At 40.1% G+C, this 26,420-nt stretch overlaps 1 protein-coding gene across 1 annotated transcript in view; it reads right to left on the bottom strand.

Moving 5' to 3' along the window:
• Positions 1-5,439: 5,439 nt before the first annotated feature.
• The window catches only part of ARHGEF38 (Rho guanine nucleotide exchange factor 38), a 36,698-nt gene continuing 15,717 nt past the window's right edge, over positions 5,440-26,420 (bottom strand). The window contains exons 4-14 of the mRNA XM_027635968.1: positions 24,720-24,867; positions 21,781-21,798; positions 17,643-17,842; positions 17,014-17,147; positions 15,260-15,364; positions 13,963-14,085; positions 11,308-11,628; positions 9,181-9,321; positions 7,803-8,001; positions 7,362-7,621; positions 5,440-6,642 (exon numbers count right to left, since the gene is read on the bottom strand). Coding sequence (XP_027491769.1) covers positions 6,457-6,642; positions 7,362-7,621; positions 7,803-8,001; positions 9,181-9,321; positions 11,308-11,628; positions 13,963-14,085; positions 15,260-15,364; positions 17,014-17,147; positions 17,643-17,842; positions 21,781-21,798; positions 24,720-24,867 — 1,835 coding nt within the window. The 3' untranslated portion in view covers positions 5,440-6,456. The remainder of the gene's footprint in view (positions 6,643-7,361; positions 7,622-7,802; positions 8,002-9,180; positions 9,322-11,307; positions 11,629-13,962; positions 14,086-15,259; positions 15,365-17,013; positions 17,148-17,642; positions 17,843-21,780; positions 21,799-24,719; positions 24,868-26,420) is intronic.

A 26,420-nucleotide genomic window follows, 5' to 3' on the forward strand; every position in this document is an offset into this window, starting at 1 on the left:
CATGGTGAGGCAGGCTGACCCCTGCAGCCCATCAAGGTCCATGGGGGAGCAGAGATCCACCCGTAGCCCATGGAGGACCCCATGGTGGAGCAGGTGGATGCCCAGAAGAAAGCTGTGACCCCATGGTAATCCTGTGCTGGAGCAGACTCCTGGCAGGACTTGTGGCCCCATGGAGAGAGAAGACCACACTGGAGCAGGTTTGTTGGCAAGACTGGTGACACTGTGGATATCCATGCTGGAGCAGTCTGTTCCTGAAGGACTGCACCCTGTGGAAGGGACCCATGCTGGAGCAGTTCATGAAGAACTGCAGCCTGTGAAAAGGGCTTGTGCTAGAGAGGTTGGTGGAGCACTGTCTCTTGGAGGAGGGACCTCACAGTGGAGCCTGGGAAGAGTGTGAGGAGTCCTCCCCCTGAGGAGGAAGGGACAGCAGAAATGATGTGTGGTGAACTGACCACAACCCCCATTCCCTGTCTCCCCACTGGGAGAGGAGATGGTGAATTCATGAGTAAAGCCTGGAAATAAGGGAGGAATGTTTTATTTTCTCCTTATCATGCTCTGATTGGTAATGTCACGTTAATCTTCCCAAAGCTGAGTCTGTTTTGCCAGTAATGGTACTTTGTGTGATCTCCCCCTGCCTTTAACTTGACCCACTAAGCTTCCATCTTATTTTCCAGCCCCCCCTGCCCAGCTGTGGAGGGGAGTGGCAGAGTGGCTTTGGTGGGCACCTAGCATGGTCAACCCACCATGCAGACTTTCATAGGTATCCATTTTTATCCATCCTGTATTTTAGGTATGTGTAAAGCTGATACATGCAGCTATTTCCCATGCCTCATTTCCCTTCTCCACAATTAAGATTTAGGCTAACGTTCCTTAAACATTGAAAGGAATCGTTTCATTTACTCGGGATTGCCTCAGCTACCTGGGAAATTTGCACATTTTTTCAACTATTTTTTCCTTGGGAGGAAAAAAGACTTTGTAGTGCCTGTGGCTTCCAGGGCTATGTAAAAATAACAACATGAGCAGGAGGAATCCAGAACTTTTACTGCTTTTTGATCAGCCCATCCTTCTTCCTTTCCAACAGAGGGTTTTTAATGGTGGTATACTAGGAAAAGACCCCGAAGCAGTTTCCATTAGCAAGGAGAAGGCATATTTTCTTCCTAAGTGTTAATCAGAAGACTGTTGCCTAGATCTAAGTAGTAGTGTGAAGATAGATTCTTTAAATGGCTGGAGTGCTGCTATGTAAAGTGTTCATTCCAGTAGTAAAACCTGCTCCCAGAGGAATGTTCAAGGTGCTAGCTGCCTCTGTCTTGCCTCTGAACATACATGTAGCTTCACTCATAAGAGTTCAGGAGCTTACAGCTGAACTGTGCAGATTACTTTAGGTGCCACCTATGGGGTAAACACAGGCAGAACAAAATTGGTCCTTGTTTTTAAGTTGTGGTAGCTAATGCCATTTAAAATACTTCTGAGACCTGATTCAAATATATCCTGATGTTTTTATGTCTATAACTCTGGCATGGATTGACTGTAGGGTATCTCCATTCAGAATAAAATAACTTTGGCTGTACCTTTAGTGCATACTGGTCTTTTCCCTCTAATAAACGCAATTCTAGCTTGACTTGTCACTACCCCTGAATTAGCAAAATCTGCAATACAGCTACAATTTGTATCAGCGAAAGACTTTCTTCCACTGTAACTTTCCCAGCTTCTTAAATGAAATATAAAGTCTCCTTCTGCTGGTATAAAAATGTCAGTTAGGATTGTGATTCTTTGAAGTATTATATCAGGAAGGATTTATAGCAGAGACCAGGTCTTCTAAATCAAGTGTTTAGCTTGAATATGTAAGATAGGCACTGCTGAAAAACAGAGTAGATTGAAGGGAACAGTTGCTTTCTGCTTTGATGTTATAGTTAGGATGGAATTAACAACTGTATTTTCAGGAAAGGAGTCTGTTCTACAGGATTGTTTGACTGAAGTTGTACGTCAGCTTGAGGAACATAGTGTAGGGCAGAAAGAAGGAAGGCCTGTCTGAATTTTGAGAAGCATACCTCTTATTTAGAAAAAATAACTGGAAAATAGTCCTGTGATTTTTCTGTCCCCAATACAAATTGCCCTGTGATTTACTATAAAAACAGCTACATAACTTTCCTTAAATATTTTATAAATTTGTGGTAGTATTTTACTTCTACTTAAATATGATGTTTTTTTCACAGATGCCCAAAATTTGATACCCTCTGTAATGTGAAATGATAGGTTACTCTGGTTCCATAAATATTCCTTCTGGCTGGACTAGGGGATGCTGGTGATATCTGAAGAAGGTCTGACACAAAGCTCTGTAATTTACAAGCTTTTATCTACTACAAGTCATGACAGACCTCTGGCTGGACAGAGCAGTAAGTAACGGTCACAACCTCAGGAACAGCTAGAAAAGAACTATACTGATATTTGGAACCTTGAAGTGTATTTTTAAACTGGCTTAGTATTTTGAGTGTTTGACAAGTTCTAATATTTTTATCTTAGAACTTTTTATAGATAAGCTAGGATGCATAGTAGAAATGGAACATTTTGTCTGAGGCAACTCTGTTTCCTCTGCTAATTTTGCAGGCAGATGTTGGATAGCATATAAAGCATTTTGCTTCTGGAAAACATCTTGTTTAAAAAAAATAAATAAGAAGAAACATCTTTACAAAAATAGATTTTTATTATTGCAATAATTTAAAGAAGAACTTTTCCACTATTTCTGAACAAACAATATTGTAAGAGGAATTATCAGTAATAGATCTGTGGGAACAAGGATTGTCATGGCTGTGCTTCCTAGTGCAGGTGTTAGGTCCACTTCACTTTTCTTCATGTTTAAAAGCTATCTTAAAATGACAGCAGAAGTATACTTAAGTGTTTGAAGGAGGCAATTACTCAGTGAAGCTTTCAAAGATGAAAATTCAGAAGGAATAATTCTTCAATCTGTGTTTGCATTGAAGAGGTGAACCCCTACTTAAAGTTCACAGCACCACCCAAACAAAGGGAAGATGGTAAAGCACATAGGTGCCGGAGGTCAGAGCCTAGGACACTGCTGTTCACTGGACTGGGCATTTTTGGGGGTCCAGAAATGCTTAAAAATCCTCCCTAAATGGAGAAACCCTTCAGTGTGAGTGGACCCAGTCTTGGAAGTGCTTGTACATGTTTACTGTCACAACAGTTCAAGTAAGTAAAATGCACATTTGAACAACACAAAACCAGTCCATTAAACTGCAGCCTGTCCCTGCTTCAATCAAAATAAATTAGTTTTGTCATTAATGTAGAATACTGTACCCTTCCCTACATTTAAAAAAACAGCGGCAAAAGCATTACGTATTCTTAGGAATTTCTGGAGCCCCAACATAGTTTGGTTTCTAGTATTTAAAGCACTATCTTAACAGAAATGTGACTGAACAAGTCTAATATGAAGTATTGTAAATCTCCTTAATGTCAAACAGCTTTAGATTCAAGGAACATCTCTTAATTTTTTACAATTGTTGTTTGCATTCATCTATTTTAAACAAAAATAAAAGTTTGCAATATATTCATATCAAATGATAACAGCTAAAACTTTGAATTTCTGAAATGGCATAAGCCAATCCACTTGTGTACCTAATGAATTACTTTTTCTGGATCCCAGAAGTTGTGAGGCTAAAATAAAGTCTATTATCCCACAATATAAAAATTATTATGGGTCCTAACCAAACACTGGTGTTTCATTTGACCTGTGAGGAGTTCCTAAGTCCCCTAGAAATTCAGTGAAATTTAGGTGGTCAACTCCAGTATATTTCATCCTTCATTCCTTGTTACTTCAGGATCAGGATTCCTAGTGAGTATTTTGGAGAGCAGCATTTAAGTATGCTTTGAGACACCTTCACAGAGCCTGATTTTTCATGGGGAATGTGCATTAAGACTCAAAATCAGAGCTCTCCCTATGACTCAAGCTGAGTTCTCAGAGCTAAGACTTAAGAAATCTTTTTTTACTGACTCTTTCCCTTAATTAATTTCACTGTCTGACATACAAAACTTCATCATTGTGCTTACATGACTGCATTAAGCTTATTAAGTACAATTGTGTAATTTCTAAAACTGTTTCAACTAGTGCAAAGTATAGATCATCTCCAAATAAAAGAATCTAAATTGTAAAACATAACTGCAAAGCTTCTTGTGTGTATCTTCCCCATAATCTCAAAATATGAAAGCCAAAGGAGTGCAAGCTTAGTAGGGGTGAGTCTTTCAGTCCAATCTTTCCAAGCTGATACTCCCTCTCCACTTCATTTACTTCATTTAACTAAAGGCGAAGTTTTCCATAAAAGCAGCTCCATCCATTCATAAAATGAATGAGAACCCTTTTTTCTTGCTATGGAAATGGCAAGATTACAGTGCCCAAAGCATAAGTACAATAAGGCAAAATAATGCTTTATCTATTGTTACTGCTCACTGGATAGCAGTAATTCACAGAGATTCCCATACCAGATTCTGAATGTCCATCTCGGAGAACTCTAAAATTCTCTCTATTATATGATTTAATCCAGCACAAATTTCAGGTTCTAATCTCTGTGATCCACTGCATTCATCCTCTGAGCAAGACTGACAACCTTTTCTACCCTTTTATGAAAATAATCTGAAAATTGAGGACATCAAAGAAAATGAAGGTAGGTTCATTAGCATAGCAAAAACTATTGTTTGCATCAACTACCTTAACTTTTCTTATCCTTTCTTTGTTGACAGGTTATTTCCTATTAGATCTTGCTAAACATATTGAATCAGTTCATCTTCAAACCTCACATTTCAACTATAGGAAGTAGAAATTTACACAAAACTTTAGAACACTTTCTGTGTACCCTCAACCAGCAATAATCCCACCCTCACCTTGATTTTAATAGTGTTGACATTTTAATGGTCAGTGTAAGAAATTATGCAATACAGAAAATACTTGACAGGAGTTTACCTTCAATTACATTATTTGCTGCAGACATAATCACTTTTTTTGTTTCCTTGTTGCAGTGCTTAGCACAAGAAGGTGTTCAGTTATCACTAGAGGACCTTGGCATTGCTGTATTGAAATACATTGTGACAAACACTTAGTTATCACTGGTAATCCCAAAGAGATATTTTTTATCACTACTCAGTCTGGCTTAAGTGCAGGACACCAGCCTGACTTAAGGAGCACTGTAGTCAGTGGAACTAAAGAAGTGCTACTTGACGTTCGGCTCTTTCCTTGGGATGTCTTGTTTTCTATGCTCATTGAGGATGCAATGTGGACTATATTAACTTGTAAAACTGGCCTCATCTGTTTTGAGGATAGTTTAGCAAAATATGTCTTTTGACTCTGAAATCTGCAAACAGTGAATGAGCTCATTGATACATTCTTCACTGTTCAATCTAACATCAGACACTTGGAGAATGATTTTTTTTTTCTGGAAGAGAAATTTTGATGAATCTTAACTCCCAGCTTATTCACTAGACAATATGATCCCTGTATCTGACTTAAGGAATCAGATAGGCACAAAATATTCATTCAAAGGCACCACTTGACTCTTCTTCTTCTTCTTTTTTTTTTTTTTTTAATTAATAAATTTCCCAAGATAATAATACAGGTTTCATTTCACTACACAGATTTTGCACTAACTGCTTAGTGTGTAGATATATGTGGAATTTCAAATCTGGGGTAATTCCGTATTGCTACAAACTGTTTATACCATACAAAGCAGTTGTGTAATTCTTTTGAAAATTGTAACTTCTTTAATTCACAGTAGTTGTTTCTTGTGTCCCCTCTTTTCCCCCCCGGATTTCCATATTTAACTAAACATACTTTCTTCCCTGGGACTAGTCACTCGTACCACCACGCTTGGTATATTGTAAGTTGAAATGTTTCCTAAAAAATTAAGCCCCTTTTCTTTTCTCAATCCAATAATCTCCACTGAGAAAAAAGTTCATTACAAAAGTGACTGAGGATAAAAACAGACAGTCAAAAAGTTCAAGTTTTAAGATCCATCTATGTTCATTGAAATAGCAGTTAAGGAACAATTCAGCCTACAGTATCCCTGATGACTGAATTTGTCCTTTTTCAAGGCTAATTCTCTTCATCCTGAATATTATTTGCTAAATATTATGGAAGAAAAACATAATTTCAGCTGCGATTTGTACTTGTAGGTTGACTCTTGACACAGGATGCTTTGACAAAAGAGAAAATTATGGGGTAATAAAAAAGTAAGCTCTTCAGGATGTTAATCAGGATCAGTCTCTCCGTTAAATCATTCTTCACTCAGATCTTGACAAGGTGATAGCTTTTGGAGGATGGAGGTTCTCAATATCATTTGTGTGCTGGATACCATGGCTTCTGTCAATCACTTCTGAGTTTGCCTTGCTTGCTGCAAAATGTAACAGGTGATTATTCTGTTTGCTTCAGAGAGACTGACTCAATGGGCTCTTCTCTTCCTAAGCGTATGTCATCTTCCCGAGATAATTAGATGGTACATATCCTTTCTGACCTTTTGCTTCGGCCAACCACCATTCTTTATTGCCACTCAGGTCAGAAAAACGAAGTATCCTAACCTTCTGGTACTCCTGAAGACTGAGTTCTTGGTCATTTCTTGCTTGAAATGCGTAAACAGCATAGAAGGTCTGAAAAAAGAAAGCCACACAGACCAAAATAGGAATTTAAAAATGTAGCTACATCTTACCCAGTCATTGTGTATTGGTATGATTTCTGTGTACAGAAAACATGTAATAACATATACAAACCAGTGCACAACCAGTGCCTGGGATTGCTGGACAGGGCCAAAATAAAAAGTAAAATTGAAGGTTCTGGGGAATTCTGCATGAGGAGAAACGAACCAAACTCTAAGATCTCTTCACTTTACTATGCTGGTTTTCAGCTCACACCAAGTGGACATGGATTGCATGAAGAATTTTCCAGCAAGGTTTTCTCAGGGAAAATCACCTTTCACAAAGCTCTTGTATTCGAATGTGGTACATGGGTCACTTCTGTGCTGTGCTGATCAGCATTGCCACAGCTTTCTTGTCAATGGTAAGTCTAAAAATGCCCCAAACTGAGCTATTTTGCAGGTTCCTGCTCCATAGAAGAACCATGAGGCATTGTACATGGGATAATGCAACAGTCTATTTTCTGTGACATGGGACTGCAATTCACAGTTTAACTGATTATCTTTTCTTCCCTCATAGCTACTTAAGAACAGAGGATAACAAATTCTCGTGTCACACTGATAGATTAGTGCCAGTCTTTTATGGCGTAAAATGAAACCATTTAAGTTATAAACAGTATAATTCTAGATTTGAAATAGGAGCAACAAGAAGACAGGCACAGTGTGTATCATACTTACATGCTGATCATCCATATCCTGAAGAGCATCAGTCCCTGTGCCATTACTTGTGGGATTTTCACAGATTTGAAGAGAAGAGCTGCTGTCCCTCTTCTTGTGCCCTGGACTTCTTATGCTACTGTCAGTAGAGGGCCGTGAAGAGACAAAGAGGCTGATATTATCAAAATCATCATCACTAAAGCCGTTTTCTGTGACATCCTTCTGTGCTTTGGCTGGATTGTAAGGCCTCAGGAAGGAGGAATACACATACCCTTTAAGGACTAGAAACCAGAATAAAGAGACAGAAAATAAACAAACAGCAAAACACTGTTAAAATCATTTCAAAACCAGCCATTTTATGCAGCTGTCAGTATGACAGAGGCAAACAGATGGGGGCAGAATGAAAAGAAATCAATATCACAAAGGGAAGCTGTTATTGGGATCTTTGTGCAGAGAACTTACTTCCTGTGTCAACAAGCCATCTGCTTGTACTTCCGAAGGGGTCCTTTTGCTCCACAACAGCCACCAGTTCTCCTCCATGTAAATCAATATCAAATTCCTGAGTGGCATTGCACTTGCGCTTAGCTTGGTACAGCAATTCGGGGCTGTACGTAGACAACAGCTTGGACCTGTGGCCTTCTGTTTGACGTGGGGACTCCAGCTGAAAAGCAAAAAAAAAAATATTCAGACTCAATAATGCTGAGGTCATTTCTAGAGCAACTTAGATGCAGAAAAATCTGTGTGTGCTGCCAACGGACCCCACGTTTTTACATATAGACCAAGGAGTTACTTAGACAGCTATATGTGACCAAATGGCCTTTGCATATGCAGAAAGGACCTGTCCAACTGCTATATTATATATTAATAGGTCAGCAGTAAAGGGCAGATTTTAAATAAATGCAGAAATTTCACTAATTAAAGACCTCTTAAGTCTGTCCTCTGCTCTCAAAGGGATTGTGTTCTGTATGTGAACTGTCTCTTGCGTAATTGTTTTTCTGAAGCAATGATCTTTGTATTCCTATGTAATATCACCAAAAAAAGCACAATCTAAAAATGGGCTGAGGTGCGCTAAGACCACATAACAACTTGCATGGTAAGGCACTAGCCAAAAAAAATCAGTGGTACCCAAACTGTCTGCTTTTTGGGTGAAATTACCTCCTTAAATGAGGCAAGGAGCTATTAACTGCTGGAAGCATATTTGTTTCACAGTTTGGTCAGAGGGCAGAGAGGGATGTGCTGCACATCAGTATTATCTTAACATACCACAGAAGCAAGAACACATTTGCCTTACTGATGCTAAAAGGAATCCTACAGCTTCCTCAGCTTCTCCTGTAAATCTGCACTTGAGTCTTTACTTTACTGTAAACTAGACTCCTAAAAGCTCTGGAAATGTCTTATAAGATTCAGAACCAGGGGGACACAGATTTCCCGGTGGATTTTTAAAATCTGCTGTCTAGGTGTACGTTTGTGCATATGTGTGTAAACACCAGTACATATAACCACAGCTGAGCATGGGGGAAAAAATCATCTGAATTACAAGATTAAGATGAACTATAAGAGTATTTAACAAAAGAAGTAACCCAAGTTATTTATGCAACTTTAGACTTAACATGTGCTTAAAGGCCTAAGGGTAATCCGAGCTAATTTCAAGTAGATTTTCAAGATAATACATGAAAAAAGTGAAAAATCTTCTAGTTACTAGTCAGTGAAACAGCTTCACTCCAACAACCTGGTTCAGGAAGAGACCAAGCCCAAACCTTTAGGTTGCATAAAAATGGATTTGTTTCAAAAGTGATCAAAAGAGGATGCTTCATACACAATCCAGGTGTATGGTACTCACAGGAGAAGGGACAGGTTTCTTTCTTTCCAAGCTCAATTTTCTCTCAATAAATGTTGCACTGCTGTTTTCTTTTACAAAATTCAGCTTGTGAACCTCCTCTATCAATTGATTCTGCACTTCACAGATGCTTGAGGAGGACAGCTGCAAACACAAATGTGGGTTAGATCTCATGTACAAAATGGTAAGGAGATTTGAGAGAGAGCAGATTTGGCTTAATGGGCTGAATGCTAGGAGTCAGGAAATCTGACAAGTTGTGCCAGTTTTCTGCAAAGCTCATAGTGCAGTGTACTCTCTACATACAGGATGTATAGAGAAGAAAGGGTCTTGCTTAAAGAAAGTTTCTAGTAATTGCTATTAGATTTAAAAGACATGGCCATTGAAGTTAAATCATTAAAAATATTCTGAACGGTGCTGCAAATGAACAGTCTTGTACTTATGCTACTGAGCCACCTGCTTTCAGATGCAAATGTGCATCTCAGCAGCTATCAGTGTGGCCAATGTGCTGCATGGCTTGGAGTAGCTTACCCCGCAGCTGTGTGTTTGTGCAACTGGGTGCCAATAGGTTAAAAATTATTGGGTAAGCTGAGTCTCTGTCTGTGGCACTGGGTAAGTGCTTTTGGTCTATGCCTTACCCCAAATGTATCTGCTGATGTAAACAGAAAAGAAAGAAAAAGAATTTGATTTTGTAGCCAGACCTTCACAGAAAACAATGCTTGATACAACAGCTTTCAAATTTACAGGGATGCAATTTCTTCATGTGGGAAAAGTCTTCATTTTGCCATTAAACACACAGCTCTGTTTTGACCCTGACCTTGCTTTCTTAATTTTTTTCAACTACCCCTGACTATAACGTGCTCTGTTCAAGCCTTGATGGGAAGGAATACTCTAGAACTGCCTTACTACAATGTGTTTCCTATACAGTCTTGCTCTGGTTCAGGTGAGTGGATTTGGATGTGTGGAAGGCACTGTTGCAGCTATGCTTCTCAGGGGGTTCAAGTCCTCTAGGCAAAAGTATGACATAACTGAAACACAGTATGATTTTCACACAACTTGAGAATAGTTTTTCAATTTCAATCTTCAGGTAATGACCATAGTGCCCAGAAAGAGTAGAGTGGGCTGGAGGAACTAATGCTCTCCTGCGTAGCCCACACAGGCTTCTTTGGTACTTTTGGCTACATAAATGAAATTATTTGGACTTTCTATGCCAGCATAGACAAACCTATTCCTTACTGCCAAGAGATGTCTGCAGGAGCTTCTGCAGCATATTTGGGTTTAAAAGCAACTTGCTTTCCATAAAAATTATTTCATCAGATCTCCTAATTTGTTTCTCTTTTGCAGTCATCTGTGACTGCAGCTCTAGCAGTCACAGAAATGTTTATGTACTTTCTTAGAATTTCTCTTTCCTGCATTTTCTGGGCCATTTAGGGTAGATGCTAAGAAAGAAGATTAAAATGCTAGCAGCTGCCTCCTTTTTGCCTTACTGTAATGTTCTTGCCATTACTATCACTGGAACAGCTGGAATAGTTCCATTAGGATCATTCTCTACAAAAAGTCCAGGTCTGAAAAAACTTGAGCTCAGAACATAAGTTCCTCAGAACTCAGGTCTGTGGAGTGGCCTTCCAGTACCTAAAGGAGGCCTAAAGGAGAGCTGGAGAGGGACTATTCATCAGGGCATGTAGTGATAGGACAAGAGTGAATGGCTTCGAACTGAGAGAAGGTAAGTTTAGATTATATATCAGGAAGAAATGCTTTACTGTCAGGGTGGTGTCAGGAGGTATTGGAACAGCTTGCCCAGAGAACTTGTGGATTCCCTATCCCTGGAAGTGTTCAAGGTGAGGTTGGATGGGGCTCTGAGCACCTTAGTCTAGTGAAAGGTATCCCTGCCCACAGGAGCGGGGTTGGAACTAGATGAATTTTAAGGTCCCTTCCAACCCAAATAATTCTGTGATTATATGAATTTAACCTTTGCTGAGCTTGCAAAGGAAAAAAAAAACACCTGATTGTGCTCAGTAGAACAAACAAAATCAGTGTAGCTTGTAGATGTGTCCTACATAACTTTAACCAAAGCATACAGAAAGAATAAAAGACAAATTAAGTCAGAGCTATACCTGTTTCTAATGTACTTACTGGAACAGGCACTATGACAGCAGAATTTGATTGAAGTGCTGCAGACATAATATTCCTGAGGAAGGTGATGAAGCAGTGTAGGCAGTTCAACACAATCTTTTTGGCTGCTCTGTTGAATACCTGAAGTTCTTCCACTAGCTGTGCATTTAGAGCCTCATAGTCTTTCTTTGCCAGGTTCAGCTCTTCTCCAGTTGACCTCTGAAGGCAGCTGTTGTAGTCCAACAACTTGTCATAGCGCTTCTGGATGAGTTTCTGAGGGCCTGAAAACAAGGCTTGTAGTGCTGAGAGAGGAGTCAAAATAAGCTTGTCCAGTTGAGCCATCTGGAAAGGTATAAAACAGACCTACTCATTACTTTATTCATACAGTCCTTCAGACCCTGTAACAGGTTGAGCCTGATGACAGCCTGTCAAGCAACCTGCTAATTACTCTTCACAAAACATTGCTGTCAGTGGGCCTTAAGCAGTGTCCAGCATGACTTAGAATCTCCTTCGTAACACTGCAAAGGAGGGATATCAGTTTTGCAGTGTCTGGTAATGGCAGTGGTCCCTTGGAGGATGCAGCCTGTGGTACTGACCACAGGGTGTTACCACTGGGGAAAACAGCAAGGATTGGTATAGTGGTCCAATAAAACCGGGATTTCCCTAACTGAAAGGCCCATGCCAATATACAGCCTAAAGGCAATGAGGTCTTGTGAAGTGGCAGTCTTTTTTGCCTTTTTTTTTTTTTCCTGGAAACAACTGTAACTCAATTCCTGTTTAAGCAAACACAAACAATCACTTGATTTGATTAAATTAGGTTATGCTTGTTGGTTTTATCTCTAGTAATCAACAAAATTAGACACCTGGTAAAAAAAAGTCTCAGACTTTTCCATTAGTCTCTAATTGTCTCAAGGGATTAATATTGCATGAAATAAATTTTTGTAAGCCACTTGTTCAGATACAACACAGGTTTGTAGTGAGCGAAACTCATCATCATATTAAAGCTCTTGGATATTCTATGTGAATTAAGTTGTTGGATTGAATGTGAGAACACAATCAGCTGTCTCTGTACCCTCCAAAACACATCACAGTTGAGGACACATCCATTTTATCGCCAGAATTGCTCTCCCAAGGCCAAGATGACATACACTGGCTAGATAGCTCCTATTTTATTTCCACTTGAAAATTTTCCCAAAAATCTAATGAGATAGGAAGGTATTAATTATTGCACAAAGGGAAAAAAAAATTAACCCAAGCCCAGTACTGAGATCTACCTCGATAAAAGCGTTTCAGGAAAACATGTAAAGAACCCCATGGGTTGTTCAGTGAGAACATATACCCTGCAATGTCAAGACAAAAACCTGTTTTTAAAAAAACCTTACACATAGGATAGAGAATCCTTGTAATATTGTAAATCCAAGACGCAGAAATAAACAGATAATTTAACATGGTTAATAACAATGCCCACAGTTAAAACAAATAAAATTAAGTTGTTTGATGTTTTCTTAATTACATAGACCTTCAGAATAACTGGATCATGAGCTGATAGGTGTTACAATTTTTTTTCTAAAAAAAAATTGTTTCAGCTCTTGTGGAATTACTTTTACTTCTCTTTTATGTTTCTAAGTACGAAGGCAGCTTCCATAATGAACACACTCACCATTGCAATGATAGAGGGGTACTCTTTTGCACTTTATGCACTCTTTCATTGTAAAGACATTGAAAATATCTTTCTTTGAGATATTTTTGAGATTAATTTTTGAGATAATTTTCAAAGATGCAAATTTCAGAGGAAAAGATATACATCATCTTACTTCCCTGTCATTATCCTGAAGGCTGGGGTCTGCCAAATAGCATACTTTTTCTTGCAGACTGAGTGTTTTGGAAAGGATTAAATGGCTATATTTTAGTCAGCACAGAGCTAGGAAAGTGTAAGAAAACCTTCACCTCCAAATTTTTCCAGCTTGAGCAGCACTTTGAAGAAGCAGCCTGTCCCATTTTGAAGAGACATTTTAGCTATCTTATTAGACCCAGACATTAGAGTTTATTTGAATTTTGAAAGCAAAAGACTAGTTGAAAAACTCTCACCTTTTTTTTTTAATTGCTTTATTAATTACTATGGGGTATATTCAGATTTTTCATGGTTTACCTATTGGAGCACCTGACAGTGCTGTCTTAATATCTGCACTGATCCTAGAGACCTTTCCTAACCCAAACCATTCTATGATTCTATGACTCTAAAGGTAATAACTTACTTGAAAAGTCAATAAATCTGAGATTTTCACAGATCTGCGATTCTAGAGCTAACAGTACATGAGCACAATAGAAATCACAAAATTCACTCTTAAACTGCAAGTGCTGGTAATGAAAGTACAAAGGCAAAGTCTGCTGCTCTTGTCTGAAGACATAAAAATTTAGCACAAAGATTTTAGTTTAAACCCAGGAATTGAGCTTGAAAAGTTTTCTTTAGTTCTTTTATGGAAAATGCAATGCATTTACACAGAATTTTATCTTATTTTTTACAGAAACTAAACCAAAAACCCCACTCATCTTTCCCAATGGATTCCTAAGGTGGAAGGGGGGGGTTAGTTCCCTTCTGTCCTAGTCTTCCTCACATACACCTGTTTTCTCACACATACAGAGAGCTGTGTAACACTGGACATTGCATAAACTTACAAGGTCTTCACAGAGATTTGCAGTGTTGTTCCCTTTTTTCAAACAGTCATTTACTTTGTCACCTTTATCTTGCAAGATTTCCTGAAGCCCAACTATATTCTGGGCAGCCAGATGTATAGAATCCTAAAAAAGAAGATGGTAGGAAGATGAAACAGTATTACAATCTATTTTAATATACTGTGTTTGCTCGGACAGATACTGCAATAATACTGATGGAATTTTCCATCTCTGACACTCATGCAGCTGCTGTGCAGTTTCCAGCCACTGTGGGGTTGTTTACTGTGATAATATTTTCCTGTGGTTTGTCTATTTTCAATGTAAACTACTTAAGAATTAAGTTGTTAATGTTCATCTGAAAAAACTATGCCCTAAACTCATGAATGTCCCACTGGAAATCAGCTACTCCTCAGCAAGAAGCCAGCTCAAGACCCATGCATCCTCAAAAGCCTCTTTTAGCGGACTAAGTAGAACTAAAGTGGTGTATTTCACTTACTCAGAATTTTAATCTTAATGAAGTGTGGATCCATTTGGATAAGGAACTGTCAGCACCATTCCAGGCATCAACCCTTGTGGGCTGAGCTCACCGGCCTCACCCTGTTTGCTGAACCAAACAAGGTGTATTTGTAATAAGCCCCAGCCAGCTGGCTTTTGATCTTACCCACCTCTCAAACAACTTTTGAGTTTGGTTAGGGCACACTTACGCTTTGGCCTCATGCCAAAGTTGGCAAGTAGTCCATGAGAGGAAGAGGTTGATAAGTCACAAGCCAACTCTCAACTTTGGAGAGGAGGGTTGAAGCAAAGACATTTACAGAACTTGAGCACTCTTTACATCTAATGCTAGGCCTCAACACAACTTAGCAACAGGAAAAAGGAAGGAGTCCTCACATCCAAAATACATATTATAGGACATTTTAACTCATATGGCTGCAACTCAGTTCTTCCATTTTTAATGAGAAGCAGTTTGTGTTTGACTGCAGCAGATGGGTGCGACAGCTTCACACAGCAATTGAAAGTACTAACTGTGCCACCAGACAGCACCTTCTTCTCTGCGCTGCACCTGTGGATCTCTACAAAGCCTGCTTCTGTCAGGGCAAAAATGCAAAAGAGGTGGCTTCAACACTTCTTTGCCATGGGCTCAGCAATGCAGCAGCAGCACAGCTTATTTATTTAATACTCTGATGTAGACAGGCCTGCTTATAAATAATTTTGGTGTTGCCTAACCAGTGGCAGAAATCTGTGTCAAACTGGTTATGGTCAGGATTTTGTGGCCACAGATTTCAAAAAGGCTTGTACTCACCTGTAGATGTTGTGAAGAGAGTGAAATGTTCTTCACACACAATTTCACAGTCTTCTCTAAACTTCGAAACAATTTTTCTTCCCTATTAAAGATTTGATCTTTCACCTAAAATAGACATTTCCACTGTTATTTTGGCGGCCCAAAGGAGCCTGGCTAACGAAAGAAACATCCAAAGTGCTGCTAAAAAAATCCCAAACCTTCCCTGAACTCCTCCCTTTGAAAACAGATCAACCCTTAATTCTCCCAAACTCCAGTTCTAATTCAAGAGAAGTCAAAACCACAAGGCAACATGACAGAGAATTTAACTTTTAAATCCTCGTGGAGCTGCTTTTTTACGAGCATACCAGCGCGTGCCGACAAAACTCTTATTGTTGCTCCGTTTGAGGCGAGGACGGGGAAGATGGTGAGATGTTTTGGTGTCGTGGCATCACTTGCCCGGGTGCCGGCCCGTGGGTGATGGGGCGCTTTCCCTTTGGCGGGCTGTAGGTGGCGCTGTTACCCCAGAGTCGTGCCAGCCCTTCCCTGGAAACGCCGGCAGCTGGGAACGGGCTTGTGCTGCTTCTGTGCGCCAGCTGGAAACACCCTGAAAACACGTTTATTTCTGCCTACCTCTCACTTTAGAAGCCTGAGAAATCTCAAGGCTCGTCTTAGGGGTCTCGCTGTAAGGGTCACAGCATGTTTCAACATGTGAATTGGAAACTTTCTTAGTTTAATTAAGCAGCAGAGACGGCTGAATCTTTAACAGATGTATTCTGACTCTAAAATGATTCTCAAATGTTTCAAGCTTAATGAGAAACAAAACCAAAAAACATAAACCAGAAGCTTCTAAAGGGAAAAAAAAAAAATCACATATCCTCTTAATCAAATTTAATTCCGGGTTTTTTTCTCATTTTATAGCCTTGCTGGTGCCTGTCACATTCTGAATACAAAAATTTCCACTGTACAAATAAATGAACAGAAAAAAAATGTGGGTAGTTTGCATCAGAGAAAGGGGGAAACCGCTGATAAAAAACAAAACAGGAAAAAATGGCATGTACCTTGTAAAGTCACATCTAGAAAGGCAAGTGACCTTGCATGATCAGCCATCTCATGCAGTGAGGTGTACTGGATATAATTTTCAAGGTCAGTTGCAATTGATTTTCTTTGAGATTTAGATTTAAGCTTTCCTGAAAATGTTTATCCTGCTAGGTTTTGAATTACAACTTTGAAATTATGAAGGAGCATTTTAATTTTGGCTGCCCAACACCCATCAGACTCATCACAGAGTTCTTTGTCTCTGGTAGTTTTGATGGTTTCAGGTCTTTACACATGTAGAGGCAAACCCCATGGCCTTTCCTAATTAGAGGTATTGCTCATCTTCCTTAATGGGTTCCGAACCTGAATGCTACAACACGGAGCAAGACGGACTGAACATGTTCTCAGCACCAACAATAACTATTGCCAGTTTATCTGCCAAATGCTGACCTCAGGCTTAGTTTTACAAAACTACCACTCACTTCCTTTCTACTGAAGATCAGAAGTTTGAGAAACTCTTGTGTAAAAAAAGGAAAAGGTGGAGAACACATTACGTTATTTTCTATTTCAATCACAAAGATCTTTCCTGTCTTCTCTGACAGTCAGAAAATTACTTTACAAATTATGCAGAAAAAAAGCGCAACACCACAAACTCCATTTCCAATACGTTTCGAAAAACGTCCAGTGCAAAAGCAGAATTGAACCTGTTGATGCAAATCTGCAGTGGGATGAGTAAGTACCTGAGGTTCTCCCCCTGTCAGTATTTTCAGATGGCTGGTGACCCTCTTGGATTTCTTGCTGATGGAGTGAATATTCAGTCGGGAAAACTTTTCTTTAAGGGTTTCATCATCATCATTCTTCCTATACTTCAGCACTGCAGACAGAGAATTTCATTACATTAATAATCTGTATTCGCAGGACTTTTCAAAGGGACAGGCACACAAATATGAAACCATTTGAGAGCAGACACTTTGATGTCACTTGCTGTAATCTTGTGTGAAAATGCTTGAGAGGATGAAAACCCTGTTATCAACACTAACCTTGGGAAGAGTGAAGTTAGGGCTTCAATGTGGCAAGTCTATAAGAAATATTACTATTACTGCATCTTAATTATTATCAGTGTTTGCAACTGCATTACAGACAATATAACATGAATTCTTTCATAGTTTTGATACTGGAGTTACCAGGCAGATAACATAGTTGGCTGAGGATAAGTGACATTAAGGCAACTGTTACCTTCTTGAAACTCAGTGTATTGCACAGTGTGGGTGGCACCAGCCAAAACTGTTGTAGTGAAATACCTGGAGTTGAAACCTCTCTTGTAATGGACAGCCAAAACCTACAAAGACTTACTGTGCTTTTTTCTTACCTAAATCTTTCCTCCTTTTAAGTTCATTGATGTTCACATTAATGTTTTTCATGGCAAAAAGGGCATCTTGTAGCGCCTTATGGTCAGGGTGAGAAGCAGGAGTTGAATTCAAGAGTTCATGGAGTAACAAGGGATATTTCATCACCCGTTGCACTGGTTTAATCATCAGAGATCCCATGTCCATTAGATTTGGCTTTCCTCTATAATTTATACCAAAAAAAAATTGTCACAAAATAAGAAATTCCTTGAAGGCAAAACCTTGTTATTATTTCTGTCTAGTGATTGAAGCTGCTGCCTTTTATATCTTTCAGCTGAGCTTTCACCTACAGAAAATATCAAAACCAGAGAAATCCTTTGCACTGAGTAATAGCCACTTAAGTGCAATTACCATTTAAGTCAAAAAATAAGATGCAACTGTCAGGGAATGGAGCCTGTTGTAAACGAAACTCTCCTGTTGCCCCCTCAATGTGACATACACCCAGAATTTTCTGTATTTTCAGCAACCTACCAGACTATTGCTTAGACATTACTTCTGAAATTGTCCCACTCAGTCTGAGGGTGCGTGTGGTATAACTTACACATCACAACACCCAGGAAGGGAGAAGTAGGTGGAAGAACAAATAACAGGAAGTTTGAGAAATGCGTGTGAGCAGGGCTGTTACATCCTGCTCTGGCACCTCAGGCTTAAAATTTCAACATCTACATGCTGTGAGTAACTGGGATGCCAGCTCAAAATGCATCCCTTCTCACAACATCTCTGACTTGCCACCGTGACCTGACCCTTAAGCTTTACTCTCTTTTACTTGTGGCTTTTCTTTGCTGGCTGCCAGCTAGTTATTTCTAATGATGCCTGAGCTTTTAAAGGGTACCAGACTGGGCCTGGGGAAATGTTGAACACACAGGATATTCACCCAGGCTTGATCCAACCTGCTGGAAGACTCCTTACACAAAGGCAAAGCAGGCAGCTGGTCAGGGTGGCAGAAGGACAAGAGTAGGGGAGTCACAGCTTCCAGCACAGGCAAAAAGGGTGCTTTGTGGATCTAGGGTAAACCCCCACAGGCTGGGCAAGGGCAGCAGAGCAGCTTCTCCAGGCATCCAAGTGCCTCAGGCCATGAAGACCACTCGAGCTCTTGGGCCCCAAGCCAGCTGAACTCATGCTCCAGCCCTGCTCTGGACAAAAGCCTTTGCTTACACCCTCCAGGCTTGAATGGAAGAGGCTGTGCAGCGTGCAGGCTGTCACAACAGCCTGGAAGGAAACAGGGAAGGGCAAGACCGAGCCATACGTGCCTTCATTACCTTCTGCGTGGCTGGTAGAAACATGGGGTCTCCCCGGAACAAGTAACACCAGGTGATCAAGTCCTAAGACCAGGCCCAGCCACTGCTGAACCGCCAGCAGCAGGACAGACATGTCTGTGGCCTCTCCTCACTGCAGTGCTCCTCAGCAAACCAGACAAAGCTCCAGCACGAGCTACCTGGGACCTCTCTCTTGAAACTTAGCATGAGCTGCTGGTAACCATGTGGAGGGCAATAAAGCAGAGCAAGCTTTCCATTTGCATGGCCAAAAGGCTGCTTTGGAGCAGAAATGTTGTTTGACATTAACTATGCAGGAGTTAAGGGTAGGCAAAGAAGGATTTCTGCATGTGGAAAGATGAAATAACACAATGTAGGAAAGTACAAAGAACAGGGAACAGCCACTTGGTTTTGCAGGCTGACATCTATTGTTTTGTGCAGCAGAAAGAGTAAAAGAAAAAAAAGCCTTCATTCCCATTTTTATATGTGTAAAAAATACAAGAGCCAATCCTTACTGCTGACTAATTAACTAAAAATTTGAATGTCTTTGAGAAGAGACATCTGCATATTTAAACCATCTCAAACATGATCTGTAAAAAAGTTCTGCATGAAAAAAATTAACAGTAGATGCCTTTTAAGGCTTCTTGATAACCTGAAACCTTCTCATCATTTCAATCCCCCTCATTTTCCCTATACCCTACATTAAATAGAGAGCTATTTTCCCTTCTTTCAGCTTCTGGTGGTAATAATGACAAAAAAAATCTTAAATTGTTATTGTTTTCTCTGAAAAGCCCCATGAATGCAAATCTATAAAAGCTGCCTCATGAATGGAAAAATCTTCAAGTGTTTTCTCTTTATATAGTTGCTCTTTGGACAGCTGCCTAAGTGATAAACAGTCCTCTGTTTAGTATCTGCATGACACAGTCTTGCAGTATGGTGTGAGAGATAGCAGGTTTGTTATAAGATAATGACTCTCAGGGGCACAAAATGCCACAAAGTTCAACTCATCTGATTCTCCCCAGCACTATTAGCTGAGATAGCCACTCTTCCTGGACAAGTCCCATTTGCAATGCATCCCAGTAGGACACACCCAACCACTGGGCAGGACACAGCATTGCCATGCAACCCAAGCAGGAGAGTAATGGTTTGTGACATCTATTGTGCAGAAAATTAAATTGATAATTCATTTGTGATGCTACTTCAGCCTTCCCTCCGTGTTATTGTGAATTTAGCAAGTATTCTAGATCATACACAGCTGTACTAATCTCATCACAAATTATTACTGTAGCTCTGCAGTAAATGCAGCTGGTATAACTGCAGTGAGCTTCATGACATATCCTTCCTGCTGCCTCCCAAAGTCACACATACAGAAAGATTCCCACCTGCTTAAAAAACCCGTGGTGGTGAGGTACACAAAGGCAGGTGATGCAGGATTTCATTTCATTTGGTCTCATTACCTAGCAGCTTGTTCCAGTGGCAAATGCAACAGCCAATGTGGTACAGCCAGGCTGAGGCTGGTGGGATATGCAGCTTGCCAGTTTTGTAATAGTGTGCAGGCATCAGGCTGCAGAGCCAACTTAAAGTCTCGGGCTTCGTGGTTTGCTATGAGGCTTCATTTTAGTACAAGGCATGTAGGACAAATAATTCATTGTGCCGTAAGCCTCTCATGCAAACCCAGGGAATTCACTGAGGTCACGCACTTGTTAAGCCAAGCAGAGTTTTTAACCTATCGAGCTGCTAGCAAAGGGCAGCACTGTCTGGTATTTATGTAATTGTTTTCTTGATCATGCTTGAATGAAAAGCAATCTGGAAGCAGCAACATCACAGACCATTTGGAGTGAGTTAGGCTGTATTTTTCAGTCCAACGTCAATTGGATTTTTGGGTGCAGTCCTGCCACAGCTCTGCAACCTCTAAGCTGAGTTGCAGGTGATGGAATTTCTGAGCACTCTGCTGGTCAGCAGGGAAGGCAAATGCCACCACACCATGCGAGGTAGCCAAGCTCAGGGACAGGAGTATACAAGAATGGCCTTTATCAAAACAAAAGGCAGAAAAACTATTTCCTATCATAGCGTAAAGCTTGGAACCCCCAACTTTAGAGTTTCAACATGCAAATCCTTTGAAGTGTATTTTACGCAGATCATAATTATGACATGTGAATGACTGACTAACAAATTCTCTGATTTTACAGGTAGGTCTGTTCCTCTTCTACCAATATAGACCACACTTGTTCCTCTCTTCTCTTAACATTTCATCTGAAGTTGTAATCTTTTCCTTCCGTTCAGACACCCCCTCCTGTTGACCTCTCACTGCAGGTAACTACAGGCATTGCTGTATTTCAATGATCCTAACCTGCTGGATGTCCAGAAACTGCAGCTGTGATAAATTCTCCTTTATAGCGTTTCAAAGATATCACATTTTGCACAGAAGTCCCTTAACCACAACTCACCAGTGGCTGGAGGAGTTTTCTGGCTAAGCGTTGCAATGAGCTCGTCATTGTCACTGTCAGAAGGAAAATCCTAAGGTGGGCTTCTCATATAAGGCTACTGAAGGGGTCATCGGGTTAAAAATACCTCTACCTGCGAATCTGTCTGTATTGTAGCAGGTCTACAGCAGCCTATGCAGAAAGATTTCAGAATGTCTGAATTTCAAAAATTGATGCTATGTTGTTGACAAGCAGCCTTGCAGACTTCAGAGCCCTCTACATGTGTCCTGGAAAAATCTTTGGCTTATACTGACATAAAAAGCTTGTCTTCTTAAAAGTTCCACCTGTACAGTTTTAAACATACTAAAGATAAATTAAAGGTATTTTAAAGACTATTTTACATGTAAGAAAGGCAAAGTACTTACTCTTCTTCATATATCTTTCTGCAAAAGAGAAGAAAACAAAACATGTATTAGATTCCTCCTAAAAGGATTTATACAGATCAGGAGCCAGATTCTCAGATACATTTCAGTGACACAGAGCAGCTGTAACTAGCCAGTTAACTTAGGTTTATGACTGCTTTGTGTCAGCAGAGCTGTGCAAAACAGCCAGAGAGTATTGGTTAATCTGGCCCTATAACTTTTTGAAAGGACAGACCCAAACGAGAAAGGATTGTCAGAAACCTGGCTTTGGCTATGAGAGCCAGCCTAGTCCTCCCACTGTTAAGGAAGTTTGGATCACTCTGCTAGCAATTGTGAGAAATATTAAGTCATTAATACAAAAAGTAAAATTAAATATGTCATTCTTATACTTTACATACATTCCTGTCTTCTCTCTTTAAAAAGAAATGTATTTCTAAATGAGAAAGAATACCTTTTAGCCTTTTAGCATATAGAATCAATGAAGCTGTTAAGCTTTTTGTAGACTACACATCAAATGAAACCTCTCCAGAGCAGGATGGAGTAGATTTATATACTGAAAGCAGCAGGGACTTACAATTGTAATTTGCAAACATGCAAGCACATGCACGGAATGTTTTCCTTGTGATATAAATTCACTCAAATGCAAGAGAACCAAATGTCCCCCCATCTCTGCATTAGGCTTTCCTGACATCACATCCCCAGCCACTTCTTTTTGACAGCCTGCACTCTCATCTCCTTGCCCACCACTGTCTAACTGAGCATCTGGAAACTGGTGCTTTCATAGCTTTTGCACTGTCAGCATTTTGTGTGCTTAGGACATCCCTCTGTCCCTGTAACATGTGACCGAGCTACTCCAGGCTGAAAGCTGAGCAGGTAGTTGCCAGCGTCCTTTCATTTCTACCAGCTGCATTTCTTTGGCTAAACTAGCAAACAATATTCCCAGTTTGCATAATCACAGCTGAAACATGAGACTCTACAGAATTTGGATTTGCACGTCTCCAATGCAGACACCTACATTTTGGGATGAATTTTTTTCCTCTTCAGTCAAAAGGAATAGGAATCTCAGTATAGCTAATTAAATCTGATTTGCCTGTACAGATGTGCAGAGTGCCACTCTTAAATTGCTCCTGATACAGAACTTGTTTTTCACATGTCAGATATTACTCAGCTGAGGAACAGAAGTCCCTAGTAATGTCAGCTAATTTAAGATTTTTTAAAATGGAACAGTATTCTTTGTAAGGAAAAAAAAATATTTAACAAGTAAACATTTTTCAAGACTAGTCATCACCAGGCCACACCCACACACCCCACCCCACCCCACCCCCTCCCGTCCCCCTACTGCCCACATTTGTTATGTCTCACAATGGAAAACAGCCTATAACTTATTTGGTAACAATCCTTCATAATTTTCTTCCTAGGGCAAACATTTTCCAATGGGTAGTAACAGGTTTAAATGACCACAGTTCTGCATTTTAGCATTTGAGCGTGCACTTTCAGGTCTTCATTGACTGCAATCTTTAGGCACTGGGAAAAAGCACAACATAGTATACACACACCAGTGCTTTTATCGTTGGTTCCTGTTTAAAGGCTAATCAGGAAAGAAAAAGACAAAACAAGGCTTCGTTGTAAGGAAGTCTTTGTCACTTCCTGCTAGCAAAGATACAGTAGCTCAGCACAAAATATCCCTTCTCTTCAGAAAGCTCAGCTGAGATGTTGGAACAGGAGCACCTCTTGCTGGCTCTGGAATTCAAGTGACAGCCTCCACCCTAGCATGTACATGGATTCTATTTTTTATCTTTATTTTCTTCCATGCCCCCTTCAGCAGCAGGGATGAATGACAGTAGCAGCTTCTCTTGATTAGCCAGGAAAGAATATTGCAGGCATCAGCAACTAAAACATTCCCTTAGGGGAGATACCTGGTCATCCATTAGCCTGAAAGCCTGAGTTTATATGAAAATCTATTTCTTTCAACTTCCAGGGTAGCTAAAACCTGAGTGCCCTGCACATATACTTTGTTATGTATTTAATAACTGGATATATTGCACAAAATAAGCGTCATTTTCAACATAAACTGTTCTCAAAGTAAACATTTCTCTTTCAGTGTTGTTGATATTTTCCTCCACCACTCTTTCCAGATTTCACTTGGACATACTTCCCATCTCCTAAGTCTTAACACAACTCTGCTCTGAAATTGTGGCATGTTCCCTCCTGACACCTCTGTGTGATGCTTTTGGGAAAGTAAGGGGGCAAGAGAATTTATGGGTGGAAAGAGAAGCACTCTCCATGGACAGGATGAGCAGGTTCCAGTGACTGGCTGCGGGAGGAAGCTGTGGTGAAGGAAAGATGGATCTTTTATTCTGAGGCATCTCCAGTTCTTGACACATTTCCCCAAGGGGCTGGCGCTGAAGCCGATGGAATAAAGCACCTCCCACTGGTGAGACTCGGCAGCTTGCTCCATCACTGTTCGCTCTCAAACACCCCCATCATGAGGGGTTCAGCACCACACAGCAGCTCCAGACCCCTGGGGCCTTGCAACAGGGGCCCAGAAACACCAGTGCATTTGAGTAGCTCCATTACAGGCTATTTAAATTCAAGCAATAGAATTGCTGAAGACAGGGGGACAGCAAGTTTCCTGGGAGCTGGGCAAGGTGTTTCCAATAGCCCATGATATGATGCAGCATTTTTTTTATTTGCCAGTATGGGGCACTGAAACTAAGGGAAGAGCAACCTTTCTTGTGCTATTTTTGGCCATCTTAGAGAGAAAGAAATCTAATCATGGCCCCTGGCTTGTCATCTTTTCATGAAAGCAGCATAAGCTAGAGCTCCCAGCAAGCCTCATAGAACTGCAGATTTACAGGGGACCTTTCATCTACATCCATTTAAAATGTTCCCTGCCAGGCAAACTGACTATGGACGGAAATCATCATTTGAAAAGATCTTACTTTAAGGACTGTACACAGTCTCTTAAATGCTGCTTCAGTTCTTCATCCTTTTCATAGGATTCCAGCATGGTGTGTGCATCATCATGGTGATAGCAATAGATTTTATATGTGTCTTCTAGTGGGCCTTTAATCTGCAAGAACACTTCCCCTGTTAAGGAGAAAAACAAAGCATGTCAAGTCAGACAACAGCATCTCAGAAGGAGTTTTATTATTCCACCACATTAGCCGTGAGCTAAAAAGGCTGGCTTGCACTTTACTTCCCTTAGAAACGATCTTGCGTGTTTATGTGCATTATTTATTACATGTATTTCTCAGCTGCTCATCTTTGTCATAGCCAGGCATCATTATATCAGTGTTAATGCAAAAAATTCCCTCAGGAAAAAGCATGAAATCTCTATACCTCGCACCCCTTCAAACACAATCTCCTAATTCACTGCCCCAGCTTAATGCCCCTGCATTGGAAAACACACAGCAGAGCTTAACTGATAAAGGGAGACCATTTTTGTGTCATGGGCTGGCAGGAGGGATGAATGTAAGCCTGTTAGTTTTCCTTTTTGACTTTTTTTTCAACTGAATATAAACTTAATTCAGTTATAACAGGAATAATGATTCTATCTTACATTAGCCATTTCAATTTTATTTGTTTTGCAAAATCCTGAAATGGCAATTGTTATAGCCTAGAATAGAGAATTTTCTTCTCATGACAGAGGGACAATTTCCACCTCTCTCCTCATTAAGTAAACCCACAATGGATTACAGCCATTTTTATATAGTATCTAGGCTTATATACAACTGAAGAGGGAAAACACTTCCATTTCAAATCCACCACACCACCATTTTCCTCCAAAGAACAGGTGGGAATTTTAGAGGCACTGAAGTAGTCTTACACTCATTTTCCATTTAATTCTGGAGCCTAATTCTCTCAGCTTAAGACTCCTGTGTCAGTTTCTATGAACGTTAAGAAATACTATCCAGGTGGAGAAGGCATGCTTCATCTCTTCTGCTAATAGATATTATTTTGGTTCTTACACCCTCATGTAGCAGTGCTCTGATCAGAGTCCTTGGAAATACATATAATAAAAACCAGCAATGCTAGAAACTCCTGTCTTGGGCATTTACTGAAAATTACATCTATGTGGCAACAAGTCCAACATTTTATAAACATTCCTTTTGAGTTATAGCAATGATTATTAAAGTTAAAAGATGAACACCACATTAATTGGGAGCTCTCTATTCATCCACAGAGCAAGCACTGAGCTGTCATGCATCCTGCATGTTCCATCCTGACCAGAGTGCGCTGTTTCATAATACATTGCATTGAACTGCTCCGTCTTAAAGTGAAAAATGATTCAGTTACCACAGTAACACAGCTCTGGGTTTTTCCCCCTGGCAGCGAAGGTTAACTGGTCTGTCTAATGCATGTTGGTTTCAAGGTGTGAATAAGGGAAAAACAATGAAGAGCTAAGACCACCAGAGTTCATTTCAGTTACTGTAAGGGCACAGTTAGAAAAACACCAGTATCCTATAGTTAATGCTCTTTAGCTGTCTTCTCTGTCTTGTGTTTGCTGCTAATGTTGAACGCTACCAACGCACATTGCATCCTGACTTTCCCATGAACTCTCTATGCAGGTCTTTATTAGCTAACGATGTAACAGGAAACCTTAACGAGCTTTCTCTTGATCCTGAGCACTTGGTGCTTGA

The sequence above is a fragment of the Corapipo altera genome, unplaced genomic scaffold (assembly GCF_003945725.1).
Source record: "Corapipo altera isolate COAL_440 unplaced genomic scaffold, ASM394572v1 22b, whole genome shotgun sequence".
Taxonomy (NCBI): Eukaryota; Metazoa; Chordata; class Aves; order Passeriformes; family Pipridae; genus Corapipo; species Corapipo altera.